This window comes from Dama dama, chromosome 18 (genome assembly GCF_033118175.1).
Source record: "Dama dama isolate Ldn47 chromosome 18, ASM3311817v1, whole genome shotgun sequence".
In the NCBI taxonomy this organism is placed as follows: domain Eukaryota; kingdom Metazoa; phylum Chordata; class Mammalia; order Artiodactyla; family Cervidae; genus Dama; species Dama dama.
The window spans coordinates 74,004,112-74,031,013 of NC_083698.1; the positions used below are offsets into that span (position 1 = coordinate 74,004,112).

Here is a 26,902-nt window from a genome sequence, read left to right on the forward strand (position 1 = left end):
TCATCCGGTCTTGTGGTTTTAATTACATCCGTATGCTCATGACTACGAATTTTTTATCTCCAGTTTCCAATCATTCTCTGAGCTTCAAACTCACATATTGAAATATACACTTGGCATCACCAGTTGGATGCCAAATTAGCATCTCAGGTTTAACGAGCAGAAGTCATCTCCTGATCTTCCTTCATAAATGCACTCCGACCAAGTTTCTCCACCTCAGTAAATGGCATTTCCATCCTTCCAGTGGTTCAAGCCAAAAACCTTGGGGTCAACATTGACTCCTCTTTTTCTCTCACACCCCTCATCCATTTTGTAAGTAAATCCTCTTGGCTTTACCTTCAAAACATATCCAGAATTTGATCACTCCTCTCCATTTCCACATGACCACAACTACCATTTTCTCTTGTCTGGATTATTGTGATAGCTCCCTAACTAGGCTATCTGCTACCATCCCTCTTCTTCCTCAATTCCACATCATTTATTTTTGAGGCAACCAAAGTGATCTTTTAAAAAATCTAAATTAGATCATGTCATTACTCAGAGTTTTGCTTCTGGCAATGATGAGTTAGTCTATGTGTGAGCAATTCTCTCACTGAGAAAGTTGGGAAAAAATTTTAAATCAGATAGTCCTCTACTTGAAACATCAGAGAGTTTCAAAAGCAGCAAGAACTTGAACCACTGAGATCCTGACAAGAAAGGCAGCCCAGAATGGCACCCCTTTCCCATGAAGCATTTGATAATTCCAAAGCAATGACTGAAAGGGTGAGAAAATAAGCAGGGCTTTAGGCATCTCATCAGGCTGGAGAGACAAAAAATTGGAGTTTAGGGATCTGCTAAGAAGAAGGAGCTGGTAGACACTCTAGACTTTCAGTTGGCACCCCAAAGTGCTATATCTTAGGAGTACTGGTAACGGGAAACAGACAAGCTCTCCTGAGGACTGAAGAACAGCTTTAAAACGCAATAGAAAATCCCCTCTGGAGGAAAACACCATCATCCAGGGTCAACATTATCTGTACAATATTTCATACACAATGTCGGGCACTTAATTTAAAAGGGGGACACACAAAAAGAATTCTCTTAGAAACTAAGAGAAAAAGACAGAATAGAAAAAGTAATAAACAGGAAGAAGATGCAGATAATGAATTTTAAAGACATATTTTAAATAATTGTATTTAATATCTTCAAGAAATTAAATGACAAGATAGAGAATTTCAGCACAGAAGTGAGAAATTGAAAGAATAAAATGGGCTTTTTAGAATTGGGGGAAAAACCCACAAACTAAAACTATGACTGACTAGATGGGTTTAATAACAGAGTCTATGAAGCTTAGCAACTTCACTTTCATTTTTCACTTTCATGCATTGGAGAAGGAAATGGCAACCCACTCCAGTATGTTTGCCTGGAGAATCCCAGGGACGGGGGAGCCTGGTGGGCTGCCGTCTATGGGGTCGCACAGGGTCGGACACGACTGAAGTGACTTAGCAGTAGCAGTAGTATGAAGCTTAAAAAAAAAAAAAAAAAAGAAAGAGTTAGTGAACCTGATTAGGGATCTTAATAGATCAAAAAATATGCAAAGTGAAACATGAAAGATAAGAGGAAATAATGTTCAGAAAAGAGACTAAAGCACATAAGGTACTATGTGTTAAAATGTTCTAACATACATTTAACTGAAGTATCAGAAAGAGAGGGAAGAGAAAAAAGAAGCAATATTTTAAAATATAGTGGCCAGGAATTCTTCAAACCTAATGAAAGACAACAACTCATAGAATCAAGATACTTTATGAATATCAAGCAGGGTTTCAAGAAAAGAAAATCATACCTAAGCAGATCATAGTCAATTACTAAGAACTGAAGACAAAAATCTTGAGAAAAATAGAGAAAGGAGATTATCTGCAAAAGAGCAACAGTAAGATCAAGGGCTTATTCTCAAACAATGGAAGATATCTGAAGCTATCTTCAGATATCTTCAAAATGCTAAAAGAAATTAGCTTCCAATCTAGATTATATACTATCCAGTAAAGATGTTCTTCAAAACATCTTTGAAAGTAAAATACAGCCATTTTTATAACAAACACTAAGATCATCAACTGACCTACATTAAAGGAAACTTGAAAAGGAGTTCTTTACATAGCTGGAAAAATAATCCCAGATAAAACTGTGAGGATGTCTGAAGGGATGCAGAAGAATAAAGGGATTAATATGTGGCTAGATATAAATAAATAGGAACTGTATATAACAATAAAAATGATGTCTTCTGAATTTAAATATTTATAGATACAGAATTAACATATATACAATAATAGCACAGAAGAAGAGAGGGAGTAAATAGCACAAAAAAGAGACGGAATGAAAATATGTTGAAGTTCTAGCATGGAGTGGGAATTGATAAAAGTACCTGGCTTTAATAAATCAAGAATGCATATTACAATCTCTAGATTAGCAACGAAAATAATAGAAAAAGAATGAATAACAAATTAATGGCCGGGAGGAAATGGGATAATAAAAATACTCAAAAGAAGTAAGAACAGAAAGCAAAGGATCATAAAGTAAGAACAGACAAATAGAAAACACATAGTAAGATGATATGTTTAAGCAAACGGAAGTTGTTTGTTTTTTTAAAACAGCAGTTACTGCAAATTTGAATGGAATTTGATATATCCTAGATTAAAAGACAAAGGTTGTAGACAGGATTAAAAAATAATAGTTGTTTGTGCTTCAATAAGACACCTTAAATAAAAAGACACAGAAAGGTGGAAATTAAAATGATAGAAAGATTTATGCCATATAGTACCTAATAGAAAATTGGTGTAGTTATGCATATATTAGACAAAGTAGATTTTTAAAGCAAGAGGCATTACTAAAGGTAAAGAGCAACATTTCTTAATGATGAAAGAATCAATCCATCAGTAAGTTATAAAAATTCTAAATTTTTATGCTCTTAAAAATATAGCCTTGAAATATACAAAGCAAAATGACAGTACTAAAAGGAGAAATAAATATAATCGGAACCTGAGATTTTTAACACACTCCTCTATATGATAGGACAAGCATATAAAAAATAAAGAAACATTTTTAGCAGCTTGAACAACACAATGAACAAACAACATAATCGATGTAAGTAAAACACTGCAGGCTATACATCCTTTTGGTGCAAGGAGAACATTTATTATATACTGGATCATAAAGCACATTTCAACAATTTCGAAGGACTAAAATTCTACAGAGTATTATGTTCTATGATCATAGTGGAATTAAGCAAGAAACCAAACGTTACTCATTGGTTTGGCATACAACCAAGACCACAACTGAAAGCTCTATAAAATCACAAATGCTTGGAAACCTCATTTATGGTGATAGAAATCAGAAGAGGGGTTGATTTCAGGGTGGAGGAGATTGAAAAGGAGCAAAACAAGACTTTCTGGGGTGATGAAATAGCCTATTTTTACTCTGGCTTGCATGGACATATGCATTATTTAAATTATACTTCATTTTTTATAAAAACTCTGTTTTACAGAAATTTTCAAACTGATGGAAAAACATGGGCTCAAAAATATCAAGCAAAATTAATTTAAGCAATGTATAAAAATATACATCATATCAGAGTAGATTTATCCCAGGACAATTCAGGGTGTTTCACTCCATGTTCAGATTAGTGGATGAAAGAAATGCCATCAGCTTGATGAATACTGGAAAATATTTTATAATATTCAATACCCATTCATGGTTAATTTTTTTTTTAATTTAGCAACCTCAAATAAAAAGGACTATCCTAAACTTAATAAGACATGTCTCAAAACTTGCAGGAGCATTATAATTGAAGTCAGGTTACAATGATGACAACTGCTCTTGCGACTCCTACTTTATGTTGCAGGAAAACCAGACTGGTTCTTGTTGGAAAGGAAGAGTGAAAATGGTCCAGAAGGAAAAGGCAGCATTGTTGAATATAGACAGTTCAAGGACATTTCTAGAATACCCAGAAGAATCAACTGAAAAATAAGAAAATTAAAAATTAGAAAAAGGTGATTAAATATAATAAAAATAAATACCATCTTTCATACATAAAAACAATATAAGGAATGAGGATAAAGGGGAAATTTTCTACTTGCAATAGAGAGAAAAATAAAGCATGCAGAAACAACCCTAACAAAAAAACATAAAGCATACATTTTACTTTATAGCTATGTAGAACATAATTATTCTGGGACACATAAAAGGAATACATAGCATGTTTTTCGATGAAGAATTTAGATTCTATAATTCTTTGTTAATCAATCAACATATTTAACAAAATTCTAATAAATCACCAAATGATTTATTTTGGAATATATTAAAATTATCCTGAAGTTTATCATGAAGAATTTTCAAATGTGAATAGCTAGGAAAATTTTGGAAAAGAAGATTTGTAAGATGAGAATTGTTCTAACAGACACTGAAATATATTATGAAATAAGACAGCTCAGTATAATAGAATGCATAGTTTTGAGTTATTCTATATACAAAACTGAAACAGGTCCAAAATCTTCTAAATCATTAATTAAATTGATTATAAAATAAATTACTTAAATATAAAGAGACTAAAATCTGGAAATAAATTGTATATAACAATTAACTGATTTCTATAGGAAAAATAATTTCTAAAGCCATGGGAGAAAACCTCAAAGGAAACTATTTGACTACCTAAAAATTCAAAATTCTTGTATATATTTTAAAAATTATACACAAAACAAAAAGGAAGACAAACTGGGAAAAGTTTTACTGGCAAAAATGGAACCCCACTAGTCAATTTATATTTCTTTGATTTCTAGCAAATTTGAACATTTGATATGAGTTTATTAAATTTATCCACTTAGAACAGAAGTTACACCCTATGTATATAAAGAACACATAAACCAATAAGCAGTATGGCAACACTGTGTTAGAAAGAGGTCCAAGAAAATGAAAAGTAATGTTTAAAGGGATAAATACAGTGATAAATACAGTATTCTGTTAATACTGGTGTAAGATAGAGTCTGGCCTACCTGCTTTCATATCAACCTGAGCTTACCTTTATCAAATTGCATTCTAAATGTATAATTTTCTATTTTCCTAGAGAGGACAGAGACTGTTTATTTCTGTATCTCAGTGTGTATAAAGTGAAACTTCATAAATATTGATAAATAAATATGGTTGAATTGAATATGCAACACTCTAAATATCTCTCTGTAGGAAATAATTAATGAATTATGATATATCTACTTGATAGTTCTTTATGCAATACTTTTACAGAGATTTAATAAACTGGACATGGAACAACAGACTGGTTCCAAACTGGGAAAGGAGTTATGTCAAGGCAGTATATTGTCATCCTGCTTATTTAACTTATATGCAGAGTACATCATGAGAAACACTGGGCTGGGTGAAGCACAAGCTGGAATCAAGATTGCCAGGAGAAATACCAATAATCTCAAATATACAGCAGAGAAGGCAATGACACCCCATTCCAGTACTCTTGCCTGGAAAATCCCATGGACGGAGAGCCTGGTAGCCTGCGGTCCATGGGGTCGCTAAGAGTCAGAAACGACTGAGCAACTTCACTTTCACTTACATGCATTGGAGAAGGAAATGGCAATGCACTCAAGTTTTCTTGCCTGGAGAATCCCAGGGATGGGGGAGCCTGGTGAGCTGCTATCTATGGGTTTCACAGAGTCGGACATGACTGAAATGACTTAGCAGTAGATAAGCAGATGACACCACCCTTATGGCAGAAAGGAAAGAAGAACTAAAGAGCCTCTTGATGAAAGTGACAGAGGAGAGTGAAAAAGTTGGCTTAAAACTTGGCATTCAGAAAACTAAGATCATGGCCTTTGGTCCCATCACTTCATGGCGAATAGGTGGGAAACAGTGGAAACAGTGACAGACTTCATTTTTTTGGGCTCTAAAATCACTGTAGATGTTGATTGCAGCCATGAAATTAAAAGATGCTTGCTCCTTGGAAGAAAAGTTACAACCAACCTAGACAGCCTATTAAAAAGCAGAGACATTACTTTGCCAACAAAGATCCATCTAGTCAAAGCTTTGGTTTTTCCAGTAGTCATGTAGAGATGTGAGAGTTGGACAATAAAGAAAGTGCTGAAGAATTCATGCTTTTGAACTGTGCTGCTGGAGAAGACTCTTGAGAGTCCCTTGGACTGCAAGGAGATCCAACCAGTCCATCCTAAAGGAAATCAGTCCTGAATATTCATTGGAAGGACTGATGCTGAAGCTGAAACTCCAATACTTTGACCACCTGATGCCAAGAACCGACTGCTTGGGAAAGACCCTGATGCTGGGAAAGATTGAAGGCGAGAGGAGAAGGGGACGACGGAGGTTGAGATGGTTGGATGGCATTATTGACTCGATGGACCTGAGTTTGAGCAAGCTCAGGGAGTTGGTGATGGACCGGGAAGACTGATGTGCTGCAGTCCATGGGGTCGAAAAGAGTCGGACATGACTGAGTGACTGAACTGAACTGAATAACACTGTACTGTCTGGCAAGTCAGTTCAGTTCAGTCACTCAGTCGTGCTGGACTCTTTGCAACCCTATGGACTGCTGCACGCCAGGCTTCCCTGTCCATCATCAATGCCCTGAGCTTGCTCAAACTCATGTCCATCGAGTCAGTGATGCCATCCAGCCATCTCATCCTCGGTCATCCCCTTCTCCTCCTTGCAATGACAATTCATTAATTATTTCCTACAGGGAGACATTTAGAGTGTTGCATATTCAATTCAACCACATTTATTTACCAATATTTATGGAGTTCCACTTTACACATACTGAGATACAGAAATAAATAGTCTCTGTCCTCTCTAGCAAAATAGAAAATTATATACTTAGATGCAAACTGATAAAGCTGTCTTGCAATGACAGCTATAAAAAAAGAATGATTCAAAATTGTTTCTCAGTTCAGTTCAGTCGCTCAGTCATGTCCAACTCTTTGCGACCCCATGAACCGCAGCAGGCCAGGCCAGACCTCCCTGTCCATCACCAACTCCCGGAGTCCACCCAAACCCATGTCCATTGGGTCAGTGATGCCATCCAACCATCTCATCCTCTGTTGTCCCCTTCTCCTCCTGCCCTCAATCTTTCCCAGCATCAGGTCTTTTCCAGTGAGTCAACTCTTCCCATCAGGTGGCCAAAGTACTGGAGTTTCAGCTTCAACATCAGTGCTTCCAATGAACACCCAGGACTGATTGCCTTTAGGATGGACTGGTTGGATCTCCTTGCAGTTCAAGGGACTCTCAAGAGTCTTCTCCAACACCATAGTTCAAAAGCATCAATTCTTCTCCACTCAGCTTTCTTTCTAGTCCAACTCTCACATCCATATGTGACCACTGGAAAAACCACATCCTTGACTAGACAGACCTTTGTTGGCAAAGTAATGTCTCTGCTTTTTAATATGCTGCCTTGGTTGGTCATAACTTTCCTTCCAAGGAGTAAGCATCTTTTAATTTCATGGCTGCAATCACCATCTGCAGTGATTTTGGAGCCCAGAAAAATAAAGTCAGCCACTGTTTCTACTGTTTCCCCATCTATTCGCCATGAAGTGATGGGACCAGATGCCATGATCTTAGTTTTCTGAATGTTGAGTTTTAAGCCAACTTTTTCACTTTCCTCTTTCACTTTCATCAAGAGGCTCTTTAGTTCCTCTTCACTTTCTGCCATAAGGGTGGTGTCATCTGCATATCTGAGGTTATTGATATTTCTCCCAGCAATCTTGATTCCAGCTTGTGCTTCCTCCAGCCCAGCATTTCTCATGATGTACTCTGCATGTAAGTTAAATAAGTAGGGTGACAATATACAGCCTTGACGTACTCCTTTTCCTATTTGGAACCAGTCTGTTGTTCCATGTCCAGCCTAACTATTGCTTCCTGACCTGCATACAGATCTACTGTATAGTATATTTTTTAAAGTGCATTGAAACAGGTGACGTTATTACACTCAAATAGTGATTCTTTTTGAGTTATCTATTGGTGAGTAATTTCCTTTTATATTTTGTATTTTCCAAATGTTTTTGGTTGGTTATATATTGATTCTATACTTAAGTGAAAGATTTTAAGCTTTGTTTTTAAAATAAATATTCCATAGTTGAGCCATCCAGACATGAAATATGGTTATTTTAAACAGAGTTCATACCTACCCGGATGCTCCCTGTCTTTCCATCTACTGATGGGGGATTAAGTCACATTCTCTTTCTTCTACTTCAAATTAAAGCTTGTTGTATGTCTAAACTTTGGTTATTTTTAAAATACCATAGCACTGCCTGGGAAATTACATGTAGGTTATAGATCTAAGCTCTTTGAAGATGCATATGCCTTTGAGATCAACATTTCAAATAAGTAACCTTTGACACCTCCTATCAAAGAAAGATTGACTTGTACTTCTCATGTGGGTGCCAAAATTATATAGCATTTGGGTCAAATGTATGACCATTTTTCAGTATTTAGTTTAGGAAGAATCACCTGACAGGATCTCTTTTCCTTGGCCATTTAGCCTTTCTAAATAAGGTTGACATTTGAGAGAATGACAGTTGTTCTGCCAGAGTTATATAAATTATATAAGATAACTTTGGAGAGCAGATAAACTCACACACATTTGAGGATCTGAGAGATTTGAAAGTACATGGATCTGAGAGAACAGAAATGAAGCACAATGTCACAGTATCACTCAACAGCTGTTTGGTCAATGTTGTGGAATCTAATGAAATCATTAGCTAGCGAAATTCCAGCTGAGCTGGTTCAAGTCCTAAAAGATGACGCTGTTAAAGTGCTGCATGGACTATGCCAGCAATTTGGAAAACTCAGCAGTTTTCTTGTCCACAGGACAGGAAAAGGTCAGTTTTCATTCCAATCCCAAAGAAAGGCAATCCCAAAGAATCTTCAAACTACTGCACATATTGCAGTCACCTTGCACGCTAGCAAAGTAATGCTCAAAATTCTCCAAGTTAGGTTTCAACAAAACGTGAATCAAGAACTTCCAGATGTTCAAGCTGTGTTTAGAAAAGGCAGAGGAACCGGAGATCAGACTGCCAACATCCATTGGATCATAGAAAAAGCAGAGTTCCAGAAAAACATCTACTTCTGCTTTATTGACCATGCCAAAGCCTTTAACTGTGTGGATCACAACAAACTGGAAAATTCTTCAAGAGATGGGAATACCAGACCACTTTACCTGCCTCCTGAGAAATCTGTATGCAGGTCAAGAAGCAACAGTGAGAACTGGACATTGAATAACCAAATTGGGAAAGGAGTACGTCAAGGCTGTATATTGTCACTCTGTTTGTTTAACTTATATGCAGAGTACATCATGCAAAATGCCAGGCTGAATGAAGCAGAAGTTGGAATCAAGATTGCAGGGAGAAATACCAATAACCTCAGATATGCAGATAACACCACACTTATGATAGAAAGTCAAGAGGCACTGAACAGTGTCTTGACGAATGTGAAAGAGGAGAGTGAAAAGCTGACTTAAAAGTCAACATTCAAAAAACGAAGATCGTGGCATCCGGCCCCATCACTTCATGGCAAATAGGCAGGGAAACAATGGAAACGGTGACAGACTTTATTTTTGGGGAGCTCCAAAGTCACTGCAGATGGTGATTGCAGCCATGAAATTAAAAGATGCTTGTTCCTTGGAAGAAAAGCTATGACCAACCTAGACAACATATTAACAAGTAGAGACATTACTTTACCAACAAAGGTCCATCTAGTCAAAGCTATGGTTTTCCAGTAGTCATGTATGGATGTGAGAGTTGGACTATAAAGAAAGCTGAGCACCGAAGAATTCATGCTTTTGAACTGTGGTGCTGGAGAAGACTCTTTGAGAGTCCCTTGGACTGCAAGGAGATCCAACCAGTCCATCCTAAAAGAAATCAATCCTGAATATTCATTGGAAGAACTGATGCTGAAACTGAAACTCCAATACTTTGACCACCTGATGCTAAGAACTGACTCCTTGGAAAAGACCCTGATGCTGGGAAAGATTGAAGGCGGGAGGAGAAGGGGAAGACAGAGGTTGAGATGGTTGGATTGCATCATTGACTCGATGGACCTGAGTTTGAGCAAGCTCCTGGAGTTGTTGGCAGACAGGGAAGCCTAATGTGCTGCAGTCCATGGAGTCACAAAGAGGCAGACACGACTGAGCGACTGAATTGAACTGAATTGAACGTGCTTTGAAATATTGGTAAAGGGGCAAGTTAATTCCCAAATGAAAACTTTCTATATGACTTCTGAGGTGTTCATTGATTAAGAAAATTAAACACCTTAGAATATGAAGAACATATGTGTATGTATAACTGAATCACTTTGCTGTATAGCAGAAATAGACACATTATAAATTAACTATATTTCAATAAAGTAAAATAAAATAAACCTCTGAAAAATAAAATAGTTGACCAATTGAAAAGAAAGAAAATTAAACACCTTAATACATGTAGATAAGCTAATGAAAAGCAAAAGAAATATATTCATGAGCTGAATGAAATTGTCTGTAATTCTGTTTTATAGTGTAAACTCTAAAAGGAACATGTCAGCTCAAGACAGAAGATGTGGATCCACTTCAGATCGGTTGAAAATGTAATATAACTGGTATTTTACTGACTGCAATGCTTGGAGTTTTGAATTATTATTATTCTGCAAAACACATAATAGGTTGATGGAAAGCTTTGAGCAAGAGGCAACAGCATCCTCAAAAGAGCCTCCACGTCTCAGAAAGAATCAGCAGCATAGGAGCCTAGACCCTGTCTCCTAACTTCTCCTTTAAACACTCATGAAGAAGATGCCTAGAGGTAATAACCGCATGAGCTCTAGAAAATAAAAGGAAAGAAAAAGACAATCATATAGTGGACTCTAGGATTAGTTTCTACAATTTACAGTTCTGAGGTCTGAGGACACAGATTAGAAAACAAGATTAATTAGATTAATTAGCATGCTTACAAAATAATTTCTGATGATCTCCTCTTGGGAAATGAAAGTCAAGGTCAGCCTTTTATAGTCTGCAAAGACTCTGGAAACACAGAAGTAATTGTTGTGAACTGGCTTGACATAGGAATGCTTTCATTCCTAAATTCTTTTTCCCATGCAGATAAGGTTGTTTAGCCAGAAATAACATTTATTAAATCCCTAAGGTATTCTAGGCAGTGTTTAAAAAAATTTACCTGTACTTTCTTGAGGCCTCAAAATACATCATCTTGATCTGTAGATAAAAACATAATCCCAATAAAAATCCCAATGAATTATCTTGTGGATATTGACAAACTAACAGATTTAACGTTCATATGGAGAAGCAAAAGACTGCGAATAGCTAACACAATATTGCAGGAAAGCAACAAAGTCAGAGGACTGACACTACCCAATTTTAAGACTTAAACTGTTAAAAGTGACGATAATCAAGATAGTGTGGTATTGGTGATCTTAGCAATATGGTGGAGTGGAAGGTTCCCAGCCCACATTTCCCAGGATCTAGTAAGGAGGCTGTGAGACCTCAGTGCAGCCCAAGTCTAAGCAGGACCACCTTGATAAGGCAGGCTGGTGCATGCTGGCAGGCCTGGTGACTGTGGTCTCAGCTGCGAAGCAGAAGCAGCCCCGTTCCTCTGTGGACCTGGTTTAACTTTCACTTATTCACCCTTCATTCATTTATTTGTCCTATCTTTATATAGTTCTGAGTTCCTGACCTATATTATTTTCCTTTCATTTAAAGTATTTCATTCAACATTTCTTTCACAGCAGTCTACCGGTGATAAATTCCCTGTTTTTCTCTGAGAATTTTTTTTCCTCCTTCACTTTTTTCTTTTTCTTTGACCTCACCCTGTGGCACAAGGGATCTTCGTTCCCCAGTGAGGGACTGAATCCACACCTCCTGTGTTGGAAGGTGGAGTCTTAACCACTGGACCACCAGAGAAGTCCCCCTCTCACTTTTGAAGGGTAATTTGCAGTGTACAGAATTCTAGGTTAGTGGATTTTTTTCTCTCAACACTTCAGACATTTCACTCCACTCTCTTAATTTTTGAGGAGAAGTTGGACATAATTACTATCTTTGTTCCTCTATAGGTAAGGTGTCCTCCCACCCCTCCTAGGCTACGGGATCTTTTCTTTTATCTTTGATTTTATGTAATTTCAAAATAATATGCCTAAGCCTATTCCCACCCTCCCCCCCGCCCCCGCTTTGGCTCTCTGAACCTCCTGATCTGTGGAGTTTGGACTGATATGAAATTAGGGGAAATCTTCAGTCATAGCTGTTTCACGTATGTCTTCTGTTGCTTTTTCCCTTCTCTTTCTGGTATTCCCATTACATATACATTACATCTTTTTGAGTTGTCCCAAAGATCTTGGATATTGTTTAGTGTTTTATGGTCTTTGTTCTTTTTGTTTTTCAGTTTTCAGGGTTACTACTGAGAGATCCTCAATTTCAGAGATTCTTTCCTCAGCCATGTCTACTAATAAGTCCATAAAAAGGCATTCCTCATTCCTGTTACATCATGTTTTATCTTTCTCAGCATTTCTTTCTCATTCTTAGGAATTCTACTCTCCTCACACTGCCCATCTGTTCTTGTGTGTTGTCTACTTTATCCATAGACCCTTAGTATAATAATCATAGTTTTTTTAAATTCCCATTCTGGTAATTTCAACACCCTTGCTATGTCTGGTTCTAATGCTTGCTTTTTCTCTTCAAATAGTGTCGCTGTTGTTTTCCTTTTGGTATGCCTAATAATGTTTTTCTTGATAACAAGAAATGAGGTGCTGTGTAGAAGGAAGTGCTGTAAATGGGCACATGATGGTGTGAGGGGAGGGGAAGCATTCTACAGGCCCATGATCAGGTCTCAGTCTTTTATTGAGCCTTTGCCTCTGGACTGTGAACTTCACAAGTGTTGCTCAGTTTTTTTTCTCCCTCCTTAAGTGGGAGAGTATTACCAGAGTGTGCTGGAGTTTGGTATTTCCCTTTTCTGAAGTCAGTTAGGCTCTGGTAATACCCCAATGGTTTAGGGTCTGTTTGGCTAGTTTCCCCTGTAGGCTGGACTTGTTAAAAAGAACAAAGTGCTCTGGCATGTTTCAAAATGGTTCCTTTTCCCTTCCCCCTGCCAGAAGCTTGAGGGTATTTTTCTCTGATAATTACTGTGGGAACCTGGTTAAACTCCTGGAAGGAAGTCTCACAAGATGGTGGGGACCTCCCTATGACTAAATCCTCCTGGAGTTTTTAACTCTCAGACTTGTTCACATTAAGTTTCCTTCTCCAGCACTGGCTTCTGTGGCAATTTCTGAGTCTTTGCTCTGATCAGTCACTACTCCAGATATTTGCCCAACTGTCTTTCCAATCTTGGGGCCACAGTTGACTTCGTGTCTTTTTCTCTCTTATGGATCCAAGAAGCATTGAATTTTCAGCCTGTCTTTGCTTTTTCTGAGTCATCAGGATGAAGTGATGACTTACAAGCTCCTTACATGAGAAACTGGAAACTGAAAGTCTTATTAATTTTTTACAGCCTGTATGAATTCATTCATTTATTCAAGAAAATATTCAGTGATTAATTAATTAATGAACTAAATGAATTCATTACATTGATATTCAGCCAGAACTGTTTCAGGCTTTGGTGCTATAAGGGTAAGCAAAAGAAGTTTTCCTGGAGCTTCCATTCTTATGGAAGAGATACAATAAACAGATAGAGATATAAGGTTGAGAGAAGTATGAAAAAAACATGAAACAAGAAAATGAAATTGGGAGGGATTGGGGACTGTGCTTCAGAAATGTTGAGTATAAAAGTCTCTCTGAGAAGATGACAGATGTGGAGAGACCTAATGGAGAGAGAAAGAGAACCTTGCAGACATGAAGGAGAAAAGCATTTCAAGCAGAGCAAATCATGACTGCAAAGGCTCTCAGGTGAAAACGTGTTTGGGTGTGTGGCTGGGAGAGAGAGGTAAGAGGAAAGCAAGGTAGCCAGAGGCATATCATGTAGGCATTTATATACTGATGAGAAACCATTGGAGGGCTTGAACTGGAGAGTGATGTGATCTAACACATGTTTTATAAGGCTTATTCTGACTACAGTGTGGAGAACAGACTGTAGGGTGCTGAATTGGATCCAAAAAGGCCAGCTAGGAGACTATGACAATAATACAAAAGGAAAATCACTGTGGGCTGGACTAAGGGAGGTGGCAATGGAACTGGTGAAAAGAAATGGAAATTCTTTCCAGATAGGTCCAGCTGGAACTGCTGGTGGATTAGATGAAGAGCTTGAGAGAAGGAATCTTTCTGCTGTTTCTCTGAGTCTTGGATCAGGTATGTGTGTAATTCCATCACGAGAGGGGCTAATACTTTTGCCAAGGACCAGTGTTCTTGATGTGGCTTCCAGTTTGCTGTCACGGGTTTCAGTTCATCCCTGTGAGCTTCCTTTTCCTCCCCTGCTGCAGATCTGGCTTCTCTTCCTGATTCAGACCAACCATTGACCGTAAAAGCTTCCAGAGATTTATTTACCAGCTCTAAGAGCTGTGTAAGGTCCATCCCTATAATAAAGTCCTTATTCTGTATCACTCAGAGTGACTGCTTCCCTGATTAAAACCTTAACTGATACAGTTTGATCTGTTTATCAGTCCACTGAATAGAGATATTCATGAACCAGTTGGATATAAAATGTAAGAGATATTTTAGTGATATCCATGATTTGTGGCTACCTAGTCTTTTTTTTTATTATCCTATAATAAATAAATTTTAAAACTATTGTCTTCTAATTGCATTGCATTGTGTTCGAAGAATGTAGGAGTATGACTTCTTTGGCATTCATTGAATTGTTTGTAGTCTTTATTTAGGAACAGTCTTTTGTACTTGGGAAGAACGCATATTTTCTGGATAAAAGATTTTATGGGTAACCACACAACAGGTAGGATATGGATTATCCATAAAATCCTTAAGAACTCTTAAAAATGAAGAGAACAAAATTGCAGGTAAACATTGTTGGGGAGTAAGAAGGTAATTACATATTTGTAAAATAAATAAGCCACCAAGGAGACCCAACTGTCATTAACTTAGATAATCATAATACAGAGACTCAAAATAAATGAAGCTTCCTGAATTACAAATTCAAGGAATTTTGATTTATAAATTATTTCTAAAATGGACCAAAACAAATAACAATAATTAACAAATCAAATCACATTTATGTGTGTGTGTATGTTTCTATACCAAGGAAACAAACTCTACTTCTTACAGCAAAAACAGATTTGAATGACATTGACTAAGCACTTACACATCAACTTTTTGGGGCTCAGCATTCTCAGGGTAGAAGTTCAGAGTTCTTATCTCAACCTAATAGTTTAATCCACAAAATAAAAATCAACTGGGATTTCCCTGGTGGCCCAGTGGCTAAGACTCCTCACTCCCAACGCAGAGGGCCCAGGTTCGACCCCTAATCAGAGAACTAGATCCCACGTGCTGCAACTAAGACCCAGCGCAACCAAATAAATAAATATTTTTAAAACATCAACTGAGCAATATTTGCTTTTATCATACAATTATGACAAAACTACATTTTATAAACATATGAAAAATATAGATTCACTTAGTTTAGAAGCAATATCTATCAAATATTGTGAGGTGATGCACATTTTCCCACAAGCTAAATGCTTAAAGAATTAAAAAAAAAAAAAAAAAAACAGAAAAAGGCACAGTATTGTTCTTTTCTTACCTGGCTTCTCAAAGTTTATGATTTTCTGTCCTGATTTATATATTCTATGCTTTCTCAGTCTGTCTGAACATTTAGAAGTAATTACTTAACACCTTTTAGATTGCAGTATCATTTTAAGTTCTCCTTGTTTGTTCTATCTGGCTGTGGAGTTCCTCACATTTTTAATATTTTTTTTTTTTGTTGATGAGCTCATATAAATCTGCTGATTTCTCTTCTCACTTCAGCATCATTATTTATTTTTTTTTTTTAATTTTTTTAATTTTTTTATTAGTTGGAGGCCAATCACTTCACAACATTTCAGTGGGTTTTGTCATACATTGATATGAATCAGCCATGGATTTACACGTCTTCCCCATCCCAATCCCTGCTCCCACCTCCCTCTCCACCCGATTCCTCTGGGTCTTCCCAGTGCACCAGGCCGGAGCACTTGTCTCATCAGCATCACTATTAATTCGAATTAAACAGTGGCCACATATTAAACAGTCCAAGCATAGTGGACTCACTCGAAAGGTTAAACTAAACTTTCAGTACTTGGTTTCAAAAGTTATCCCAGTAAAGAAAGGATGCCTAATGATCTTTGAATTAGTTATCTATTGCCATCATAATGATGTACAACAATCATAAAATACCACTGGCATATAATCATGTCTCAGCTGGAGTTTGGCTGGGTGGCTTTCATGATCTTGGCTGAGTTTGCCCAAATACTTGGGGATTGACTGGCTGTTGGTTGTCTAGCCTGGTCTCAGCTGTGCTCCCTGTGTCTCTTACTCTCCTCTTATACCAGGCATACACTCCTCAGGACAGGAGAGCAGCAAGAAAGAAAAAGAGAGGTCAAGCTCAATTTTGCAAGTGCTGTATAAGCCTCTGTTTGCAGTGAGCTGGCCAAAACAGGTGGGTTAGAATTTAGAATGCTTGGCTCCCTGCAGGAGGTGATAGCTGAGTTATAGGTATAGTAAAGGCTGTGGCTATAAGTGAGGAATTGAGGCCATTTTATGATATCTACTATAATCTTAGAAAACAGATACTCCCTATTGTACTGAATAAGCTTGAAAGAAGAGAAGCTTTTTTCATGGACAAATATAAAAGTTTGGGTAAAAGTCGTGACCCAACTTGTAATACATTTAAAAAGAAAGAGGTAGCACAATATTGTAAATCAACTATACTTCAATACAAAAAAGAAAATAGAAATTACATAACTATAATGGCAAAAAGAAAACTGTAATGTACACTCCTTGGAATAAAATGAAAAGAAATACAAGTTCTTGGGCATCCTGGGAGATGTCTAATGAAACAAGTTTTGACACTCAGAGGTTCTAGACACTTAAAAAAATGTCTTTGTATCTATGTTCTCCCAGGTCTTCAAGATGAGAAGGTTTTAAGGCTGATTTACTCACTTCTAGGTCCTTCTCTGTTTACTGTTTCAGTAAAAACAACATGTTTCCCTCTTGGTGATAAATTTAAGTCACTTTTCCCAATTTTATACATGATCAAATCTTGTCTCAATTGTAAACACATCTTTGTCTGTCTTTTTTCTCCAGCAGAAAACAGCCAATGGCCCCTGTTCACTTTCCCCATAGCATTTTGCTTATTTATTATCATTATTTTACAATGACATCACATCTTACACAAGAGCTGGGGTGGTGAGTGGGAGAGGGGCTGCGCATATTAAAAACAGGGGCCAAATTTCAAACAGAGGGGAAGAATGCCGTGTCATAGGCTGGACCATGGACTCCCTGAGGGCAAAGACTCCTGAGAACAGGGTGTAATAAGTGTTTAAAAAATACTTAAAGGAATGAAGGCAATGGGTATGGGTGGCTGAGTACTTAGACTTGGAAGCCAGGCTCCTTGTTCAAATCTTGGCTATACATTTACTAGGATAATAATATGAAAAGCTAGGATATTATAGGATCCTATACTATAGCTAGGATAATACATGAAAAGTACCAGTTGGGTTTTTTTTTAAGTAGTGAAAAATTTATTGTGATCCCAGTCATCTTCATAGTCCATTGATTAAACAAATACTACGATATTAATTTTCTTTAAAAAAAAAAGTGGATATTTGATGTTTATTTAATTATTGACCACATCTTGCAGCTTGTAGGATCTTAGTTCCCCAACCAGGGACTGAATTCAAGGCCCTCAGCAGTGAAAGTACAGAGTCCTAACCACTGGACCACCAGGGAATTTTCTGTAATATTAATCATTGATTTACTATATTAAGCTATTTTATTTTATATTATAGATAAGGTACTTCTATTTAAATACTGCAAAAGTGACCATAAAAATGTTTTAATGTTTACTTCTGTGAAAAGAAAAAACAATAAGTATTTAGCTGCAAGGGACCAATATAATTTAATCACTCATTTTTATTAAAAAATTTTAAACTGAAATACAGTTGATTATATTAAACTATTTTAAATAGTAGTAATTTATAGGTAACAATTTTGTTTCTTCCATGATTATCATTGCAATTAAAAAGCCTTTAGTAAATTGATGGTGAATCACATGGTTCTAAATATGCTAGCCTTTATTTATTATTACTATTACTGTTGGGACTGATGACAGCAATTAATGTGGCAGGAAGGAGGATGGTATAGATTGAATTGCATCCTCCGAAGGAGCTGACTGGGGTCCTAACTTCTGGTACCTCAGAATGTGACCTTATTTGGAGTTAGGGTCTTTATAAACGTAATCAAGTTTAAAAAATGAGATCACAGGGTGGGCTTACTGTAAGCCAATATGGCTGGTGTCCTTATATAAAAGGGAAATTAAAACACAGACACACACACACACACAGAAGGGGAGAACATCACCCGAGGATGAAGGCAGAGATCTCCAAGCCAAGGAACACAAAGAGTGCCAGCAAACCACCGGAATCTGGAAGAGAGGGATGGGACAAAATCTCTCTCTCAGCCTCAGAAGGAACCACCCCACCATCACCTTGCTCTTGGACTTCTAACAATGTTTAAGCCACTCGGTTGTAATCCTGTTATAGCAGCCCCAGCAAACTCATGTAGCAGGTGAATACTCACTGGCTGTGGATTCCCGACATCCACTATGGTAGATTTTGGTTCTGTTTCTTCTATTTTCCTGGCAAATTTCTGAAGAGTTATGCTAGCTTCAGAAGCCCAGGACCCCAAGGGATATTTTGTGACAGGGCATAACTTCTGTTCCCAAGATAAAGCTTAGTGGCTTGAGCAGATCACCTCTCCTGGTCTCTATTCCTTGTTTCCAAGATAAACTAGACAGACGAAAGTATCTAACTGTCTGTCCCCAGCTATAAACGTGATTCCTACCATACTGATAAAGGTGATCCCAACTTTCTGTAACTCCATTTATTCTGTTAGAGAAGAGTCCTCTACATTTAAACCACATCTTGAGTATAAGCTTTGTGTGTCAAGGTTTTTGGTTGGTTTTTTTTTTCAGTATATAATTAATGAATTATCAGCACAGTGTACTGGAAAGGTATGGTCATAGAAATCAGGAGAGCTGAAATTTAATCTTGATTTCAGAATAATGATAAGATTGAAACACAAAATAATATCATCTACCCCTCTTTGTCAATGATGGTCTAGGCTAATTTTTTTTCTTAAGAGAAAAGTTATTTTCAGTTTGAATGAGTCTAACATAAACCCAGCATGGGTATAATAACAATACGAGATCTCTCAGGATTTTCCTTTTCTTAATTCTGCCCATACTTTTTTCTAAGAATAAAATATATTTTCCTCAAAGAATAAATCAACTTCTGACCACCCAGTGAGAGTCACATGGTTTTCTTTTAGAAATTTGGAAGGAGATAAAAAGAGAACATCACTGCGTTATTGGGAGTCATGGTATATGCCACTGGACACAACATTTTTGTTTACAGCTAAACTTTGTCCTGGGGTCACACCAGGTATCAGGCTGTGGCCTGAAGCTTTGGTAGAAGCATCTCAACAGGTAGGGAATCAATAAGCCAGTGGATGCCTAGTTCAACAGAAAGGTCACCCCTTAATTTCACTCTTTGTGTGCCATTCTAAATGGCATACACCAGGAATTTGTTACAAAACCTGTGCTTGTGAGCATATTATTATGCTTGTTTGATAAATAATTTTCCCAGGGGAGTACTTACCATAGCAGCTGGTAATCTTCTGTGTTGTTTTATTGCCTGTACTCAACAAGAGCAGAGGCATGATACCAATTTCTGTGCATGACCCTAGCCTTCCGTTTGCAATAAGGAGCACACACAATGCCATACCAAAGTGTTTATTGACATTCCTTGAAGGTGGTAGGATGGAAGAGAAAGCTCGGCCTGAGTATTACGTGACATTTCTCTTGTCGATGGAAGCAAAATCAGCCCAAGAACAAGGACTTCTCCTGCTATTGTCTAGAACAAAGACTTGAACAAAATCATTATAGACATTTCTTCAGGTAAATTGGAAGCTGCAGGAAGTAGGCTAATGGAACAATATTTACTCTAAATACTACCTCTAGGCACCTTTTTTTTTTTTTTTTTTTTCCTACTAGAACAAAGGGACTACATGTCACTAACAGGAAAATAACACGTTCTCTTTTGGACCTTATGATGGTTGGAACATCCATCCCAGACTTTGATGATATAGTATTGCAGTAGTTTTAAGAATGAACACTGAAGTACATAATAGTAATAATAATAATAAAGCACCACATTTGTTATGTAAAGTTCTAACTACTTTCATTTGAAAGTGTTTTACCTTGACTGGGAAAACATTTGTGGCAACTGAGAAATTTTCTGAGCCCAAATTTGGGACACGTGATTTGACACATGGACGGATGGTGCCACAGATCTAACATTAGAACTGTTCTGGAAGGTCCAGCTTGCGGGCTGGTCATACAAATGCACTTACTGTTGGATGACATATGATCATGTGTTAGAAGAGAAGAAGATAGAGATTCTGCATATTCAAAGCCTGCCAACAAATTGTATACCCCTTTTTCTTAATTTTCTCTTTGAATGACAATTGTGATGGTAGCAGAAACCTGTCACAACCACGGTCAGCTTATGGACAGAGGAATTACAAAGCGTGGTTCAAAGGTGATTAATTTTATAATGTGCCTCCATGGAGAAAACAAATACTTTAAAAATAAATTATACATGGTAACAAATGGGTGAGCTCTATCTTGCTCATTATGAATTACATGATTTGGGGTGGTTTGCCCCTCCATATGGTAAAATTAAGAGCATAACTGAGTCATATAGCTGTTTTGTTATACATGTAATTACATATATATACATATTATGTTATACATATATTAAGTAAAGAAGCATAATCTGGAACAAAGAGAAAGAAAGATCTTTCCATAACAACTGTCTGTCGTCTTTGTCTTCCTTCCTCAGGGAGTCTGTGCAAGGCTGTAGGGAAACTGGCACCCTACTAAGCACACTTCACAGTCTTTCAGGGACTCTGACACCAGTATTTCTTTCTGAAATTTCATACTCTTATGAAATACTGTTCTTGTAATGCTTCTGGGATATATCTGAACCATGGCATTGGGCAGGGCAGTAGGAATAAGGAGAAATTAGTTGAAAACCATTCATGTCTAAGTTTTCTATCTATATATATCTTCTAGGATACCTTGTTCCTTCTGTACTGGGGAGAATAGACATCAGTTAATCTGTTAATAGCTTAATTAGATATTTGTGTAAATTGTGAAGATTCCTGGGAACAGGTTCCATTTTGGAACAGCTTTCTCTCTTGCCAAAGCCTAAAATATGAGTCCTAAAAAAAAGAACTGAATGCTTGAATTAACAAGTATTTACATATATCTAACACCAAGTTCTAAAAATGAAAGATGCTCCCTTTACTAAAGATACTATTCTATATAGGATGGTGAAATGATTTGCATCATCCTTATGTCCTGATTTCATAAATAATAGCTCCACTGGAATCCATGACTTTCCAGATGCTGAGATGTGTCCTGAATTATACAGATCATTTAGATTCTGCCTTATGGAACTTACACATTCCATCATCCAATGTCAGTAAATATTCTTTGTAGACAACAACAGAAGGCCAGATTTCTGTAACATACATATTCCTTGATGGACCACAGGTACATAGCAGCAAGGGGTACTGGGCATTCTAATTCCTACTAAAGGAATGTTTCCTTATGGAGGGCAGGGAACACAATCGATGCATTGTCCCGACACAAACCCACATGAACACAAGACATGGTTCCAAATGAAATTAACTTGCCCATGTTTCTCACATTTTCCCCTTGTTTAATATATATTGAAGGACAACAATGTAACATTTCAACATTTCTTTTCCCAGTGAAGAAAAACACTTTCTTTTACAACATATTTCAGAGGACATGGATAACAACATTAGAAAAATAGCAAATGACCATCATGTTTGGGTTTCTTCCAAACTTAATCAAGAGGTCAGGCTGTTTCTGGAGCCTGCAACTGTTACTCTGAAACACCACATTTACTGAGACATCTCTTTACTGAATGCTAAAAGAAACTGGATCCCTATTTGACACAAATCGGTGTGCCTTTGGGGGGTTAGGTCTCTGCTCCAGGAGGATTGCTATGGAGGAAGGAGATGTATTATTTTGCCCTTGATCCCTAACAAGCACCATCGCTCTCTGCAGCTTCTGATTTAGTGTGGTCCCTGTGGACAATCATATGTGAAGGAATTTGAACACCATGGTGAAGGAAAACTGAAAAGTAAACATGAAAAATAAAAATGTTATCAAAGTTGAAATAAAAGTCTGTTTGCCAAACAAGTAATTATTTGGCTTGAACAGAAGTCATGAGATTATCAGGACATTTTTTTTCCTTTGGGAAAGAGACCTGTGATCAAACAAAGCAAAATAAAACTGTACAGAACCCAGGTATTCAGAGCAACTGAATATGTCCTTCTAAATCGTCCTGATGTCCTTTCCCCCTTTCTCCTGTTTGCTTCAACACTTCTCTACAACATCATGGGGGTAGAAGCCTTGTTGTTTATGCTATATAATGCGATCTCCTTCTTGGACGTGTGCACAAGTTTGTGCTTCTTGGGTGGTGGGTGCTCACAGGGGGTGTGTCCCCACCCCCAGACTTCTCTGAACTCAAGTCGAACCATAATCCCCACAACCATTGGGATGCCCTGCATTGCATCAGCAGGAGGTGTTTTTCTTGCTGTTATTGTTGGTTGGAAAGTGTGATATTTGCACCATATGTCTAGGCTAGTTCCAGCTGATGGGGCCAATGACACATACAAATCATGAGTTGAATATATCAAAATTTCGGTTTAGCCATTGCTGTTTTTGGATGGATTGGATGCCCAGGGAAAAGTAGAATGGGAAGAAAAGAAAGAGTTGATCAGCTCCTATTCTGAAGTTGGTTGTTAGAAATTATTAAAAAAAAAAAAAAAAATGGTGGTTCTGCTCAGAAGACATGGGTATAGAAAAGCTTGGAATGCTTAATGCTCAAATTTCCCCTTAAATCATAGAAATGGAAGTAAACATTTATTACCATTTGGTCAAGTGTAGCATAACTTGCATTCATATTTCATTGTTAGTAATGGAGGTATGTGGAGATATACACAGACCTTGAGACAGCTGTTTTTTTAAATATTGCATACAGGCTAGCAGTTCATTGAAAGTAGAGGAGATAAGCCTGAAGGTTAGATCTTAGAAGAAGGCAATTCTTCATGCACAGCTCGTCAATCCTGATTTGGTTTGAAAAGGAAAATCACAGAATACCAAAATCAAAGGAGAGTGGACTCGGGGAAAGGGAAAGGATGAGGTCGCTGGCCAGGAAAACGTCAGGGGAGCGGCCAGTTTCTCATTCAAGTCCGAAGGTGCTGGTTTCCTCTACTGCCGTTAACAGCTTCTCATACAGCATGGAGTACGAGGGATAAGGCGGGAGATCCAGCCGATTGAAGCATGTGTGTGCCCTGGACAGGGGAGAAAAGGCTGGTCAGGGTGCTTGTTTCACGGGCACAGCCGGCGTGGCTCGTTCCGCGGTCAGTCTGAGTCTGTGAGTCAAAAAGTGAACCAAAAGGGAGTGGACCTGTGTTTTAGCACCACCACGCACTCGCTGCAAAGAACCACAGCCTTTCAGATGCAAACAGAACAGTTATGGGACTAGAATACCTAGACCTGGGGGAGTCTGCATTTGGAAGCAAACCACACTATACTAGCACAGTACTAGCAAACCAGTGACGTTCTACAATTAAGAGATGAAGCCGGATGTGGTCAGTGAAGGAGGCAGAGAACATAATTAGTATTAGAGTCATATTCCCAAGTCTCCCTGCCCAACTCTGATTTCTGGGCCTCTGTAAGCCCTGTGCATTGACTTAGAGATGCCAATGGACACCCTGGAACTCTGAGATCCAATGCTCCATCAAGGCAGGTGTGTCTTGGAGATGGTCTGACTCCTTTACAGTTCACAGCGGGGCTTGTGGAGCCTGGAGCAAAGATGCTGCATTTCCAAGAACAGCTGCATTTGTGGGATACTCCTTCCTGGGGGCCAGCCGCATCCTAGAGCCACTTGCCCTGGATTCTGCTTATTTTGTCATGTTCGCCATCCTACAGGCCCATCTCTCTGGGCCAATGTCTGGCCTAGACGAAGAATGGCTTCCCCTGCCATGTGCCAATGTGTGGACCAGGACTATACCCTGCTAATCAACTAAATTGGTGGTGGCGGTGGTGCTTTAGTTGCTAAGTCAGGTCTGATTCTTGTGACCCATGGACTGTAGCCCTCTGCCCAGGCTCCTCTGTCCATGGGATTTCCCAGGCAAGAATACTGGAGTGGGTAGCCATTCCCTTCTCCAGGGGATCTTCCCAACCCAGGGCTCGAACCTGGGTCTCCAACATTATAGGCAGATTCTTTACCAACCGAGCCACCAGGGAAGCCCACCCAACTAAGTTAAGAGGGACAGAAAAATGCCAAGTGTGCTTTTGAAACTGGCTGAATTCCAAAAGCCAGGGACAGAATACAGGCAGACAGCATCTTCTTGGTTTTCTTTATCTGGTCATTTTAACTATCACTCATGAGTGGAAATAATACAGAAAAAGAATCATCTATTTACAAAACAGTTGGGATCAGATTGATGCTATAAAAGTTAATTTCTGGGAATAAACTGAAACTTTAGCAAATGGCACCTCTTTAAGACCTAGTCTGAACAAGAGCTGCTCTCACTGCATTCATCCATAGCCTTGGTTAGCTCTTAGATATTGATACATGTTAGTCAGTAATCTAGAATGAATAAACATTATCCACTCACGATTGGATTCTGCATTCCTAAATCCTCGTTACCCTCTATGTGATCCTGACAGCACCAAGGACCTGAGCACATCATTTCCTGGGCACTGGACCCAGTGCTCTCGGGTAAGGTGGGGCATGGAGGGAGCACAGAACCAGACTTTGGAAGACCTCTATTCTGATCGCAGTCCAGTCACTGACTAGTTTTACAGCCTTGGGAAAGTCAATGAATTTTTGTGGGCCTCAGTTTTCTCACTTGTAAAATGGGGTAATAATACATGCGTTGTGCACATCAGAGGGTTGGTGTGAGAAAAGAGTACACACAAGTGCCTTTCGTAAATGATGAATCATCATTTAAGCATCAGAGTTTCTTAATAATGCAAACACAGTTGCAATCATGATTTTAGGAACCGTGTACCCCTTGTGAGGACTTCAGACTCTTGGCTTTTTCCACCTGCCTGCTGGCAAATGAACTGTCCTCATCTCATATTTGTGCAGATGACATTTTGGAACTCCATTGGATCTGATCAGTTGTGCTGGGTCAAACTGCACTCTGTTGGTATTATTCTGGGGTTCCAGCATTTTGAGATCATGCTGGATTTGGATTGTAATCCATCACAGTATTATCTGTGATACTTCTAATCCATGTCATCTACACAATTCATCTCCCTGTCTCCTCAGTGTTTTCCAAGTTTTTGATCAAAAGGTGAACCAAGATAGGGCTGAAGTCAGTCTTGCTTCTCTGCAGTAGAGACCACTTTAAGGTTGGTTCAGAGTAAATATTATAACAAAAAGGGGCAGCGTCACTACCCACTGTAGCTGGCTGTATAGCCAGTTGTGAGGTCAGTTATTTAAGTTGTGTCTTTTTTGCTTTTTTTTCCTCCTTTTCTGGCCACACCACCTGGCTTTCGGGACCTTACTTTCCTGACCAGGGATCGAACTCATGTCCCCTGCAGTGGAAGTGTAGGGTCTTAAGCACTAGAATGCCTAGGGAAGTCCCCATGTCTCCTTTTCATGTCATCTTCCTCCACTTCCCAACTACAGCTTCAGTCACCAGGCAGGTTCTCACTCTATCACTGCTAAATCTACTCTTTTCCAAATTTGTCAACAATCTCTTGATTCCCCCATCCAGAGGTGCATTCTCTATGCCCACCTCCCCAAGCTCATTGAAAGCATTTGACAGCTCTTCCTACGAACATCTCTCTCCCTTGACTTCTGAACAATTTCTCAGTGGCTGTCAGTTTATCACAGGGACTCCCAATGGCTCCCTCATGCCTCCTTTGTAGCCCATCAGCCTAAAGAGCAGGGCTTCAGGCACCATGGATACTTGGAGCTTGATGACTTTTCACTAGGAGGGACTGTCCTGTGTCTTGTAGGTGTTTAGCAGCATCCTTGGCCTCTCCCTGATAGAGGCCAGAAGAACCCCCACCCAAAACGCAAAAATGTCTCCAGACATTGCTAAATGTCCCCTGGGGAGACAAAATCACCTTTCCTGCCTCCACCCTCGCAAACCACCGCTATAGAGTAAGCCAAAACCAGGTCTCCACCTCCATCCTGGGCTTGGGCTCAGTTTACCCCTGCAGTGAAACATGTTCATATTAGAATTTTAGTACAGTTCACCTGCCCCTGACTCATAATTCTGGTTTTCTTGCCCATGCTTGAAATGTAACCCCCTAAGCTTTCGTCCTCTCCTTTACTCTATTTCCAAACTGCCTGTGCTGTGTCCACCCTGACCAGCTCCCAAGTCTTCTTTCCTTCCAGGCTTTTCCTTTCCAAGTTTCACAGTGAGGAAACTCTCCCATCTCTTGGTCTGGCCTACAAGCCCTAGCGTTCTCGCCCTCATGAGTGGAGACAGCCATTGTTCACCTGGCTGCATTCTGAGCTGTGGATGGATGAATACTTTTTTCACTCCCCATTGCCAATTCTAGATCATTACTTTTCAATTTTTGATCAAAAATTTCTGCTCCCCTGAATCTCATGCCGTTTAGGTAAATTTTTTCTT

General features: G+C 38.5%; 1 protein-coding gene across 1 annotated transcript in view; it reads right to left on the reverse strand.

The window, feature by feature from the left end:
• Positions 1 to 21,903: 21,903 nt before the first annotated feature.
• HECW1 (HECT, C2 and WW domain containing E3 ubiquitin protein ligase 1) overlaps positions 21,904 to 26,902 on the reverse strand; it is a 445,911-nt gene continuing 440,912 nt past the window's right edge. Inside the window, exon 28 of the mRNA XM_061165645.1 lies at positions 21,904 to 23,590. Within this exon, the coding sequence (XP_061021628.1) occupies positions 23,479 to 23,590 (112 nt within the window). The 3' untranslated portion in view covers positions 21,904 to 23,478. The remainder of the gene's footprint in view (positions 23,591 to 26,902) is intronic.